The 14,353-nt window shown below is 48.3% G+C and overlaps 1 protein-coding gene across 2 annotated transcripts in view; it reads right to left on the reverse strand.

Annotated features, from left to right (window-relative positions):
* Positions 1–13,251, reverse strand: part of TSHZ2 (teashirt zinc finger homeobox 2) — a 430,695-nt gene extending 417,444 nt beyond the window's left edge. For both annotated transcript variants that reach the window (XM_006773617.2, XM_015570404.1), the window contains exon 1: positions 12,718–13,251. In XM_006773617.2, the coding sequence (XP_006773680.1) occupies positions 12,718–12,757 (40 nt within the window). In that variant the 5' untranslated portion in view covers positions 12,758–13,251. The remainder of the gene's footprint in view (positions 1–12,717) is intronic.
* Between the last annotated feature and the right edge of the window lie 1,102 nt (positions 13,252–14,353).

A 14,353-nucleotide genomic window follows, 5' to 3' on the forward strand; every position in this document is an offset into this window, starting at 1 on the left:
CTGGCAGCCCCGGGACAGCTGCAGGGTCACAGTGTTGTTCTCCAGGATGGCCTGCTTCGTTGTGTCCCACATCTGGGTAGTGGCCATCTTGTGGAAGTCAGTGGCCACCTGGTTCACACGCTGAATGATTTCCTTCTTCACTCTACTCGGGATGGGTGGGAATGAAGGGGGTCAGGCAGAGTGGGCACAGACCTCAGGCACCCCTTCCTATGTGGAGGTGCCCAGAGTGCCTAGGGCCACCTCTCTGCTCATCCCTCCAGGAGGGGTGGGCTGTGGGCAGGAGTCTTCTCACTGTAGACTCTTTGTACCTTTTAAAAAACATATATATATTTTCATTGATTTCAGAGAGGAAGGGAGAGGGAGAGCGAGAAACATCAATGAAGAGAAACAATCATGGATTGGCTGCCTCCCACTTGCCTCTACTGGGGATTGAGGCCACAACCTGGGTTTTCAAAAAAATCTTCAAAGATTCAACTTTTAAGATGGGGTTTAAGGATTTAAATAAGCAAACTGAACCCCCCCCCTCTTTTTTTTTCTTCGACACAATTGACTTACTTTTATTAGATTTCAACTCACGCCTGTGGCCTGCACGGATCTGTACTAGACTGTGAACGTTTACTTATGGGCCTGCTTGCTGTGGAGCATTAAATAATGTGAGAAGAGATAAAGCACGGTATCTAAGAACTCAGATTCTGATAGGCAGACCCTAATTAAAAGCTTGCGTGATCTACTTGAAAGTTTCAACACTTGATTTCCTATCTATTCAATGGGCCAATAATAATAATAATACCTGTCCTTTGGGATGTGGTGGGGAGAGACTTTATGTAAATGGCCTGTACGTAGTCAATGCTTGGCAAACTACTAAGTGTACTAGCACATACATTTTGGCTTAGTGCTATCCCGATCAATAAATAGTAGCTATGCGACCATGACCATTCTATTAGCATCACTTCTTCATCGCCAGTATCATTTTCATCCCGCTCGCCCATGGAGGCATAGATGCTCGCAGAAAAGGGCTTGGAAGTCTGATTCCTGGAGAGAATCAGGACAGAGAGAGGGAATGAATGAAGAGAAGAAGAAGAGGAACCACCAAAGCACGTGTGAGAATATGTGAAAAGGGTAACTAGAACGTGGAGGTGGTTTCAAAGAATTAAGCCAGGTTTTCCGCCCTCTGGTCCAACAGGCTTTCCAGAATTGAGAGAGAGTAAGAGATAAAGAACCAGGTCTGGGCGGTTCCTTTGGTTACTTTTTGTCTCTGGACTGCGGCACCCAGGGTGCCAGCTGGCTCCTGTGCAGACAGAGCCCCCCCGCCCCCCGCCATACTCACTGGGCTGCCTGACTCTCTCCTTAATGCAGGGGTTCTCTGGGCTCCAATGCTTGGTGCTGTGACCAGGTAGGTAAGTGCCTAAATGGATGCATTTCTCAGTTGTGATACATTAAGGAAAGTGGTCCCCACCATTTCTAAAAACATGGGTGATTGCCACGAGAGAGTGAGAGTGGAAAGAGAGACTACTTATATTTCTTCTTTTCTGTTGACTAAAAGCAAAAAAGTGAAAATGGACTTCTCAAATAATTGTTGAAGTATTTAAGTACTTTGGTATTTGGGAGAGGGAGAAGGAGAGGGAGAGTGCGAGGGGAGAGGGACAGAGAGAGGGGAGCGGAAGGGAGGCGGAGGAAGGAACTTGATTTCCTCCATATCCTGTAATTCAAAGCCACAGTGGGTACTTAAAATATTCGGGGGCCTCACCCCCACCCTATGGAATCAGCACGGCTAGGATCTGGCCTGGGAATCTGTAAGTTTGCCTTTAACAAGTTCTCCAAGCGATGAGGATGCCACACAGCGGCGGGGAGCAGGGGCCCGTTGCAGATGCCAGAGGGGATTCCCAGGCCCTCACATTGGCGACCTGACCTGTCCTGGGCGGTGCAGACTTCCCAGAGCTGCTCTCTGGTGTCCCTGGGGTGCGGGTTGGGTGGGGTTCCTTCTCATTTTCTGCGTTTTTTGAAGTTTTGATGAAAGCCTCTGTTTTCCGGGTGTTTTTCAGACCTGAGGGTGACTTGGCAGACCTTGCTCACAGCTGGTTCACCAACCCCTGCCCCGCCCAGGCCTGCATGTCTACAGCGTCCTCACATGTAGTCATTCGGCCCATCCTCATCATGGTGTGGCAATATCCTCCCCCCAACTATTGCTTTTTCAATTCATTTCCTGGTAATAACTCCCTCTTTTATTTACGTACATATTTTTATTTGAAAATGAAATTTTATGTCACTGCAGCCAGTGGAAACAGCATTATTTGCCATAAGGGATGATCATTGGACCATGACAATGCAGTGTTATTATTGTATTTTTCACTGGATGTCTCTGAAGCTGAGGTCTGCTCTTTCTGATTAACATGTGCAAGAGGATGTGTAAGATGGGCGAACACCCCATGAGACTTCCTCAGGGTTTAACTCAGGCCTTGACCCCGTGTTCAAAGGGGACATTGTTTCCCATGTGGGCCTGACTCGGTGGCACTGGAAACTATCGGCACCAGGACGGGGCAGCCCTGGCTTCGCAGCACTCAGGGCTGGGCCTGCCTCCAGGTACCCTGCACAGAGCACGGCAGGCTGTCAGGGGAGTGGGCACCTGGCAGGGGAGCGGGCACTGGAGCTTCCATGGAGAAGACAGTGTCTGGGTGAGTGGTCTCCACTCCCTCCTCCTCACAGGCACCCTCATCTCCTTGGGTTTCCTCACTTTGACTCCTAATAATCACGGCATTCTTTCAAACAATGCTTACCCAGCACCAACTCTGCCCGGCTTTGTGTTCACAAAGCAAGTGACATAACATCTCTTCCGGGTCACAAGCTCATCATCACGGTGGTGGTTTTAGTGACCTAACATTTATTGAGCGCTCACTGTGTGTGAGACACTGTTCCGAGTGCTCTGTGGTTGCTAATCATTTGTTCCTCCCCAGAACCCAGAAGTGGGTCTTTAGTGACCCTACTTACCCATAGGGAAATCAAGGCTGAGAGGGATGATTAACTTCTTAATGTGGGCTCAAATGTACTGACCACTTACCATGTACCAGGCATGGGCTAAGCATGTTATCTGAATTATCTCAATGAATCCCTGTGAAAGCCCACGGAGAGGCCTTTTAGTGGGTCTGGTTTGCTAATGAGGACGTTGGAAGCCTGGGAGGAGAAGGTGGGTGAGGTCACAGCAAGAGGAGGGGGCGCAGGGGAGCCGGAGCCCTTGTCTGAGTGCAGAGGCTGCCCGGGGCCTGATGCTATACTGTCTTCGGGAGATGGGGAGGTGGGTGGGGAGTGCTTTCAGGGCCCCAGGAAATGTGCTTCGTAAAGAGTGACCTCCCCCCTGGACAGGACAGGCAAGTCTAGAATAAACGCAGCTCCCAACACTTTCCCTCCTCTCCCCTTCGGCTCAGAAAACCACAGACTGGCAATTTGCAGTAACTACCTAATATATATAACAAGAGGAGAGAAGATAAAGAATTAGAGAAAATACTAATAGGACAAACAACTCTTTAAAATTATTATTTACAGCTTCCTTCCACTCGTACCACCTGCAATTTTCCACACATCCTGACTACCTGTTGACCAAGTCTCTCATCTCCCCCACCACCATCCTGGCCCAAGTCATCACCTGCTTTTGACCCGGTTGATCCTGGAGCCACCCAGGTGGTCCACCTGCTTGTCCCTGATGAGTATATGGCAGCCAGAATGATCCTGAACACACCTGAGTCAGATCCCGTCTCTCTCTGCTCTCTGTCCTCCAAGGCTCCCTGCTTCACTTAGGACCCCTGTCCCTGTCCCTATCCCTCTGTCCTTGTCCCTCACCCTCCTTCCCTGCGCTCCAGCACCCTGGCCTCCTGACTGCTCCTCCAGTGCACCCCACTGCACCGCCCCCCTCTGCCCTCTCAGACCTTAATGCAGGATGCCCTCCCCTGAGGGTTGCACTTGCCTCCCTTGACCCTCCGCCTTGGCACGCTGTGACAGATATCTGCTGGCAAGTTTGTGACATGCTGGTTTGCCAGCTCCAAAGAGGCAGCCATTGGGTCAGGCTTGCTCAAGGCTGGGTTCCAGCACCCCTACAGCACCCGGTCCACAGCACAACTTCAGGAATATTGGTTAAATACCGGTTCAAAAACAGCAGGAAATCCACTCCCTCCCTCACCCCACCCCACCCCCATGCTCCCTGAGGTCCCAAGCTCTTTGTCCTAAAATACACCTTCACAGGCACCAGCCAGCCTCCTCTTCCCTCTCTCAGGCTCTGAAGGTGACAATTAAACCGTGAAGAAGGCGTTACCAGGAAACAGCCTGTAGCCTTCTCCTATTAGCTTAACAACCCCTAAGCTTTGGCGCCTGGGGCCTGAGGGGATGAGCCCAGGTTTGCAGGTGGGGGAGGTGAGGGTTGCCAAACCCTGGGAGGCTGGGAGTGCCTGGAGGCTGCTGGGCTGGAAGGCAGAGCACCTGCAGGGAGGAGAGGGGAGGTGACCTCTGGTCCTGAGTGAGGATCCTGACCCCTCCCCTCCACCAGCCATGCTCCATCCCAAGGGCTCCGCTTCCCAAGAAAGTCTATGAATTCAGATAATCAGCAAGCATTGCCTCTAAGATGAATAAACAATATTTACGGCAAAAGGGTGGATCACTGCTCCTCAGTTAAAGGCAGATGGGGACACGATGAAGAAAATACAAGTTTATTACTAAAATCTGAGGCTTTGTCATTAATATTTCCTCAATTGATAAATATTCATGATCATGATTGGTAGAGTTCTGCCAAAAAATGTTAGATGTGTAAAAGAGATCCTTATACTCGAAAGTAATTAATTAGTATACAAAGTAATACAGTAATTAAAGTTATTTATTCATTCATTTATTTACAGCCTCATTTACTCATTCATCAGGAAATATTTATTTAGTGCCTGATAGGTACCAAGAACTAATTCAAGAGTCTAGATTTCTCCTGGAATTCCTACAGAAAAAACAACAACCACAAACAAACAAGAAAGAGAACGAGAATAAACCATTTTTTTTTAAATGAAGAAGATGCAATGTAAGTGCCAGAGACAGCACCAAAGGTTTCACAGACATCACATTATCTCACTGTCACACCACAATGTGAGGGGAGCAATCATGTCCCCACTTGGCAGATAGGGAAACTGAGGTGCAGGAACTCCCCTGAAGCAGGGAGGAGTTGCAATTGGATCCCAGGTTTGCTGGGCTCTTCACATTTGCCCTTCTACAGCCTCACTGATGCCACCCATCCGAGCATCAGCCCTTCCTCCATAAAGGCTGGGCCCTTGTGTCATCTCCGGGTGCCTCCTCTATGGCTCTGAGCATCCTCCTCACCATCACGGAGGGCCCAGTACGTCACTTGGCTGGGCCAACATGCCCAAGTCCACACCAGCATTGAAATACCACATGTGCTTACGTTCTGCTAGTAACCCAGCCAGATCATATGGCTTCCTGCTCGAACCCCTCCCTGTGGCGTCCCACCACACTGAGAATCAAATCTCAAAGGCCACACGTGATGTGCCTCTGTCTACCTCTCCTACCCCATTTCTTCTTTTTAAAAAACATTTTACTTAGAGATAATGGCAGATTCACACACAGTTATAAGAAATAATTCGGAGACATCCCATGTAGCCTTCCACCAGTTTCCCCTAACTGGGTACAAAACCATATAGGACAATATCAAAAGGAGGAACTAAACATTGAGCAATCCACTCACGTGACTCAGATTTCACTGGTTTTATATGTGAGTATGTGCATGTCCGTGTGTGTATTTAGTTCTGTGAAATTTTGTCACCTGTGTAGGCTTGCGTATCCACCACCAGAGTCATGATACAGAACATTCCAGTACAACAAGGACCCCTCTTCTGGCGTTCACAGGCCTGCCCACCCTCCTCCCCAGCCCCCTGCCTCATTGCACCCTCGCTCAGTCCCTAACCTTTGGTCACCCAGCAACTTTTGGCTATCTGTTCTAATTCTCTGTGCTTTGGTCATTTCAAAATGTGATATACATAGAATCATATCATATCATATCATATCATATCATATCATATCATATCATATCATATGTGCTACCTTTGGAATTGACTTTTTAAAATCAACACAATGCCCTTGAGATGCACCCTGGTTGCTGCACCCATCAACCAATAGTTTTGTGTCTGTGTTTTAACTGCCGAGTAGCATTCCAGCACAGGTAGAAAGGTAGCCCTTGTTTAGATGAGCAAAACTCAAGACAAATGCTTTCAAATGTGATCCGAGAATTTCTTTTCCCCGTGTAATTTCTCCAAGCTCATGGTCTCTAAACCTTTTGCATTGTGCACTTCCTGGTTGTTAAGCAGAGCTAAATACTAGTACGTTAATAATAGGATTACCTAACCATGCCTCCTGAATTCTAAATTCTAAAATTTTAAATAATGTTAGGCATTGCTTTGGCATCACAAAATATTTGAGGATGCCCAGAGGACATCTTTTTCTGTGGTGGGATGCGAAAAGATCGAGAGAGGCAACACTTGGAAACGGCACATGGCTATTTTAAAGACGTTCAAATCACTCCGAATTATTGGATCATTTCACCCATTGAGTTTGCTGTGAAAATAAATATCTCAGCAAGTCCCGCATGCATCTCAGATTTCCTTTCTGTGTGTCTGCATATGTGTTCGGTGTCTTCATAAAGGACCCGCGTCCGATACTCTCCTGATGGCTTCTCCGACAAAATGAGCAACACGAATATGGCCACACGGCTAGAGACACTCATTAATGTACAAGTTAGATTCGGAACCATGTGTTCTCACAGACGCCTGCCCAGGAGTCTACGGACATAGTCCAGAGTGGAGATTGGGGCTGTAAAGTCTCTAGTTTGTATTATTACTTCCTCAAGACCCAGCGTATTTTGAAACCCACTTTAAATGCTATCCCTAGGCTATTTTCTCTGAAAAAAAAAAAAAAGTTCCTAAAGCAAATGACAGAGAGGGCAGTAGTAGTTAAAAAAAATAAAAGCAAGAGAAGAAGAAGGAATTGTAAACCAGTGAAAACAGTGCTGTATGACAGAGGCCTGTAGCACACGGTGCCTTTTCTTACTGCAACATCCAGGTAATGGACCTCCATGAGGCTGTTTCTTATGTGGTTAGAATGACTAAGCTCCCTCACAAGCGAGGGGCTGCTTGCCAAGGGTCCCCCTAAGGAACCAGAGAATTTCTAACTTTAAATGGAACTTACACAACTTAAAATAATAAAAAATACAAATTGGTGCCAATTATTGAAAATCGGATATGGAAAACCTCCTCCAGGCTGAGAAGGCTGTAGGAAGGTAGAGACAAGACGACAGAAAACACACTCTGGATTGATCACAACATTAGAAAATGAAAATACGTTTCTCCCAAAGAAATGAAAATATAACGGCATTCTCAACTTGAGAAGCAATAAAATTATTTGTGTGCCAAGCTTCCTTTAATACCACTGTGATATTTTTTTTCTTTTTAAAAGTCGCTCAATTTGAGTGTAATTAAATAGGTAATGAAAAGCACTGCTTCGGGGAAGCGAAGCAAGACACTCTCTAACCGTTAGTTTAATGTATTTCCAACTGACTTTGCATCAAACGAAAATGATACTCTGTGTATGCCTGGTCTTAATATAGAATTTGTCAAGCAATTCTGTGCGTTTGAAAGGAACTTGGGTGGATACAGGCATTGCCTTTGAAATAGTGGCTGAGTCTTCCCAGACCATGACATACCTAAATAAAATTGATAGTACAAACACGGGATGGAAAGGAAGCTGCCCCCGGGGTAGTTAACATGGGTCCTGTCAGCTGATTACAGCCCCGGCACCCACATGGACAGGGCCTGGGTTTTCTTCCTGGCAAATTCTCCTAAGCTCAGCCCCAGCCAGGAGCAAAAGTGCATCATATCCCCGGCCTTGAAGAATGCCAGGCTCGGTGCCCCTTTAAAACCTGCTCAATTGAGAGTACAATTCCCAAGCCACTGGGAAGATAAATAGATCATCCCAGGTATTATCCAGTTGGAGAAATTCCATCAAAGGAGTGAGAAGTCAGCTGAGATAAAACGATAGCATAACCCTCTGTTGGGGAAGGTGACAAAAGGCAAGATGCTTCAAGGGGCAGATCTGCTAAAGATGCCTGGGAGGTATTTGTTGGGTGTGAAGTTTCCCCTCACGGTAGCAATAGAATCTCGCAATAGAACGGAGATGGCTGGTAGAAAGACAGATGCACAGTATTTCTGAGGAATGCTCCGGCCCTCCTCAAAAGTAAGCCCCAGTGTCTGACCCCCAATCTCAAGGGGGGCTTCACTGTCCAGAAGTTTCTCAGAGCACCCCCTCCCTTACCTGCTTCCACTCCCACTCCCTGTCACTTGCAATCTGCTGATTAGGGTTAATGTATTGTGTCCTGATATGGCAGATTAAAAATGAAATCAATAAATGCCTAAAACAAATGGGCTTTTGAAACGTCCCATTCAATCTGAGTCTTTAAGGGTGAGGCGAGGGTGGGAGAAGGAAGTCAGGACGGGGCTGGGGAGGAGACCACTTAAGTAATCGATGTCCCTCCAAAACACTGTGTGGAGGCTGCACACGTAAGGCATCTGTCCTTCATTTGTTCAGGGATCTGCCTTAAATAACCAGACCAGCCAGGACAGTTCATGCCGCTGACCCCCTGTGTGTGTGTGTGTGTGTGGCGGGGGGGGGGGGTGTGTGCTCATTATTCCCATTCATCTGTTAAATGCATGCTGTTTGAGTAAGTGAAGGGGGTCTATAGCATGTGGTATTTACATCTCCAAGATGTGAACTTGGCTTTCAGAAGTATGTTTAAACAAAGTGAGAGGTCCAGGGTCCCGTCCCCCCAATTCCTACTCTCCTGAATCTCATTCCACTTGCTAGTGAATTACAGGTAAGCTTCCCCCTGAGCCCCTGCCCCCTCCCTCCCGGAGACCTCACGGGTGCATCCAGCCACCGCTGGCTGTCGCGAGGCCGAAAGCAGACTGCTCAGGCCATCTCTCCTCTCCACTGCGGTACCCTGATGGTCCCTGCTGAATGTTTCCCATGTAAATAACCTGTGCTATTAAGGTGCAAATTGCAACTTTTAAGTAATGATTGCTAATAGTCTCATGTTTACTGCTACACAAGGACATCCATGCAAACAAAACCTGCATTATTCATCTCTATAGTAAATAAACACAATAAATCGAGGGGGCTGTTCCTTCCTGCCAGACTTTGCCGAGATCTGGGTCGTCAGAGAGCTTGTGAGAGTCAGCAAGAAGGAGTGTTTCATCTCCCTGGGTGGGCAGGAGCAGAATCCTATCATTTATAGACGCATTAGACATTCGCCTGGAGACGATCCCCAAATATTCTGCGTTGTCCCACAGTCGGCTGGCATGACACGAAAACAATAGTTCGGGATGGCGAAATAAAATATGTATTACACGTGTGTGTACAGAGACCGTGATGGATTGTAGAAAACAGACCCGGTAGCGTGTCAATCTACGATTTAAAAATGTGAACTACTCTGTATCCTGCAAAATACAAACAAAGCCAATACTGTTCTGTTTTGTTTTACCTTCCTGCCATCTTCTCCATCTTCCCTAAAATGGACAGGGGGGCAGGGTGCGGGGGCGGGGGGGAGAGATGCCCGCATAGAATTCTGCAATATTTCCACAAACCCCTGGGGTACCGCAGGCTACTTTCTAAACTTTTTTTTCCCCGTGCCCGAAGTAACAGTATGGTAGAACAGCACAGCTTTAGGAAGTCAGGAAGAACGACATTTGGGAAATGTTCTGCCTTAGCTGTTTCCTTAAAGAGAACTGCCTACCTCAGATCGCTTCCCTTTGAGGGGGGAGGAATATGACAAATAAGGACTAAAACCCCCCACCATTGTATCATCTCGCTCCTTCTATCTGGATCCCTGCTTTATTAGAAAGCTCGCTAATTGATTCCTTGAAACATGGAACTTAAAACTAATAATGCAAAGGCATCCAATCGCCTCACACAGGGCTTGGGAAGGAGAGTCTCAGCTCGGATTCACTCACAGGCTTTTTCTATCTTACATTATTCATTAATCAAGCTGGAAATCACGCTTTCAACATCAGGCCCGGGGAGTAATTACTTACAGTTGTGCTTTGTGTTTAATTTTAAGCCGTGATACCAGTTAGGATGGCCTTACTCCTAGGACCCACCTTCTGCCTCCCGCTGCACGTTAACTGGCTAAAGAATCCCAAAGTAGCGAACTTTCCTCGGGAATAGCCACCTCGGCCGAAACAGCATAGCACCAATGACTTCAGGGGAGAGAAACATTCCCTGAGAAAATGCCCGCTTTATTCATATGTGTGCAAATAAATACTGCGGGAGGGGCCCCACTGTGTACGAAGTGAATGACTCCCTTTCAGCTTGACAAGGGTTTCTACTTCTTCAGTGAAAATAATAAAAACCACGAAAACAAACATCTAAAGACAGTAGGAATACAATAGGCCAGAAAATTGAAACTACAGTCACAACTTTCTCACACACACGCACTCCACAGCACACAGGCAGGCCAGCACCAGGAGGTATCAGCTTAATGAAAGGACCTGATTTAAATAATGTGATGCAGCAGTCTGTTACGTACACCTGGATCCTCATTGATCAGAAAATAATTATAATCAAAGTAGTGCAATTCTGAGCAGTGCACTTTTTGTAATGAGCTTACTACCAAAGGAGACATGTCCAGTCATTCTGGTAATTTAAATTACTGCCTAGTTGGTTGATGGCCTATACCGGAACAACAAGGGGGGAAAAAAAAGAGTCATTTTCAGGGCAGTATCACTTCTTTCTGGACTGCTGCCCAGGGTTCTCTTTTGGGACAACAATGAGGACATTATCTCTAATAATCTAGCTACACTTAAACTTGTGTTGCCAGAACTAGACAGAGGAGGTTTACTCTTCCGAGTCCAGAGGTCAGGGTGCACCCCAAAAGCTGTCAGGTCACAGAGCAATCTAAGTTTAAGAAATAAGTCAGTTCAATGTAGAAAGGGATCTAGGTCAGAGAGAGACACTGTTTTCAAAAGAGGTCGAGTTGTAAAACGATCACCTCACTCACTAGGTAGGTCCTAAATATGCATCGTGCTAAAACATTTTAATGATATTGCTCTAAGGGAAACGATCGGGAAATGCACGAATCAAAGCTTTATAAGTGATATTTCCGCATGCAATCTCCACGCAGCAGCTCTGCGCTCAGAAGGGAAGATAATTGTGGATATCTCGAAGCACATGCACTGCCATTCGGGCTGGAACCGGGCCACGATGGAGGATGAGCTTGGTGGTCCAGCCTGTTCAGACACAAACACCCACTCTGCCCAGATTTGGAGCTAACTTTGGATTTGTTCTGAGGGTGGCTTTGCAAAGTTTAGGAAAGTGCTCCACCGAACTTCTCCCATGTTTTGCACGAGTAGAAACAGAAGTGTGGTGGTGGGTCCGCGGGGACCAGCCTGCACTGATGCTGCCTGAAGCTTGAGGGTAAAGACAGACGGGGAAGAAAAACAACTGAAGCTTTTTGCTAGAGCCCCGATTCAACCAAAGGACACAAAGAAATAAAAACGCCCACATTAAAAGCCAAACAAGATAATAATTGTGCATGTCTGGCTCTGAATCCAGAGGGCAAGGCTTGCGTCACTGGCACTCTGAGTTACCATGGTGAGTGATTTATTGATATATATCAAGAATGAATAGATCAAAGGCAGCGAGATGACAGGTGATCAATCAAATGTCAAATCAAAACTAGCAATCAAGTGGAAAGCTGATTTTTCAGTGGGTGGGTCTGGCAGGAGAAAAATGAACTTTCATATTACACTTCCGAGAAACAAAACCCCAGCATACTATTAAAAAAGCAATTAAGCAACCCAAAAGGAAAAAAAAATCCTTTCGCAGGTCTATTGTACTGATCCATTAACCTGTTCCTTTCTTTTTTTGGGGGGGGGGTGAGGTGGGGTGGCGGTAGGTGAGGATTCAGATGGAATAGTTCCTACCATACAAATCAATTTACAAAGTTTGCAACTCTCTCTGGGCAAAGAAAAACCAGAGCTGTGTCAATGTTCTATGGGGCACCCCCACCCCCCTTAAGAGAAGGGAGAGTGTTGATTCGATTTCCAAACGTGGATCCTTTTAGCAAACATATTCAAAGGTTCCTGCGTTTCCTGAAGCGGTTTTTTTCCACCTTGGCGATCAAAGCTAAACTCCCATTGCTTATCCCAAAGCCAGCCTGCAGCCCAGGCTTGGGCAGGGCTTGCACTCCAGTGCCCCAACCCCAGGGAGAGGAAACCGCTGTCCCTCCAGGCCAGGAGCCCTGGCACTGACCAGGCAGAGAAATGGGGGGGGGGGTGGAAGGACTGTCTGCTACTCCGCACCCCAAACCCTCAGCCCAACTTTGGCCCAAGAAGCGAGAAAGAGACTGGGAGAAAGTTAGGGGTGGGGTAGAGGGTAGAGGGAAAAAAGTTTAAGGAGAGAAGGCTTGGTGGGATAGCACCCCCACCCACCAGAGCCTGCGGAGGGGAGGATTCCGGAGATCTGAGAAGGCGAGAGAGGACGGGGTTATACTCGGGGCAGAGAGGGATACCGGGGAGCGACTCCCCAGGAAGCTGGGGGGCTGGCATCCTGGGCACCAGGGCCAGGAGAGCGGCGAGGGGCTCTGTGCACAGAGCGGCGGAGGGGCAGCCCCAGATCGGAGCCTTCTCTTACCTGCCGCCCGCTTGGGTGCCTGCTGTTTCCTCCTTGGCATCGCTCAACTTCGCTCCAGTCCCACTTCTGGCGCCCCAGCCCCGGCCGCGCGCGGGGCCCGCGGTCTCGCTCGCCTGCCGGGTCTCCTCCGTCTCCTGCCCGGTGGCTCCTGGGGCGTCTTGGCCTCTGTCCCCCTGACGATCCCCCCTGCAACTCCTCCACCGCGGGCCAGCGACCCCCCTCCTGGGTGGCAGACACGGGTGGCTTGTGCAGGCTGGTTTGAAGTAGAGGTTGGCTGTGCCTTGTTTGTTTGTTTGTTTTGAATTTTTTTCCTCTCTTTCTCTCTCTTTTTGTTTTTGCTTTTTTGGATATATTTTTTTGGTTTTTTGTTTTTTTTTTGTGACTGTTGAGACACTTGATTTCTTTATTAAACATCCAAGACCGGGTTCGGATGGAAGGGACGAGGGGCGCACACGCGCCACACGCACACGCGCGCGTAAAGATAAGGAAGGAAAAAAAAAGGCGATCCTGGGAAGGTAGTGGTTTCTTCTTCTTTTTCTTCTTCCTCCTTCGCCCCTTTCCCTCCTCCTGCACCTCCTCCTCTTCCTCCTCCTCCTGGCGATCTCTATGGCGGATCCGCGCTGGGGGGAGCGATCACTCACTGTAGGTTTGTGGCTGCTGTCAGATCCCGGCTGTGAGTGATACGCGAGAGGACAGGCGCGGGTTTGGGAAAGACAGAAAATCTGGAATTCACTCACTCACTCACACACACACACACACACACACACACACACACACACACACACACACACACACACACAGACACACTCACACGCGCACGCACTCCCGCTTCCTCTCACACACTCACACCCCCACATATGCACACACTCACATACACACACACACACACTCACACATACACACACACACACACACGGAGAAATTTACTCCCCAGCCGCAGAGCGCCAGGCAGCGGGAGTCTATTAAAGGGACAGTGTCCCACCAGGGAGCGGGGCTGGGGGTGGGGCGGGGCGGGCTGGCACCCCTGCCCCTGCTTCTGTTCTCAGGGAGCCCTGGTCCCAGGGTGAGTACCTGCCCACCAGGCGCAGGGACAGCCCTGGGGGAGGAGGGGAGGAGGGAGGAGGATGTGGGAGGAAAGGAGGCAGGGTGATGGCTAAACTGGAAGCCAGGAAGGGGCCAGGCCAGCCAACCAGCAGGGACCAGGGACAATATTCTGAGGCTGAGAACTTAGATTTGCTTCGGAGGGTAAGGGGGAGGGCCCTTTATCTGGTGATGACCTCCATCCTCTAGTCTCAATCTGGCCACAAAGATGTCCTCCCCACCCCCTTAAGTTTAACGATGGCCCTGTCCCTCCCCCGTTCTTGTTAATCAGTGCATAGTCATAAACACAAAAATCTCCCATCGGCCTCCGTGAGAGTTTAGTCACATATTCCTCTCTTTGTTTTGTTTAAATGGTATTTATTGAGAACCTATTATGTGCCTGTTCTGGAGACACAGCAGCCACGAGAGAAAGGAAAGAAACTGGTCCTCTTAGTGTTTATATTTTAATGCAGGAGCGGCCTGGTCACTCTCAGGTATCCAGTCCTCGCTGAAATCTCCCCCCCCCCCCCAGGCCTGCCTTACTTACAGTGTCAGG

The sequence above is a fragment of the Myotis davidii genome, unplaced genomic scaffold (assembly GCF_000327345.1).
Source record: "Myotis davidii unplaced genomic scaffold, ASM32734v1 scaffold27, whole genome shotgun sequence".
Lineage (NCBI taxonomy): Eukaryota > Metazoa > Chordata > Mammalia > Chiroptera > Vespertilionidae > Myotis > Myotis davidii.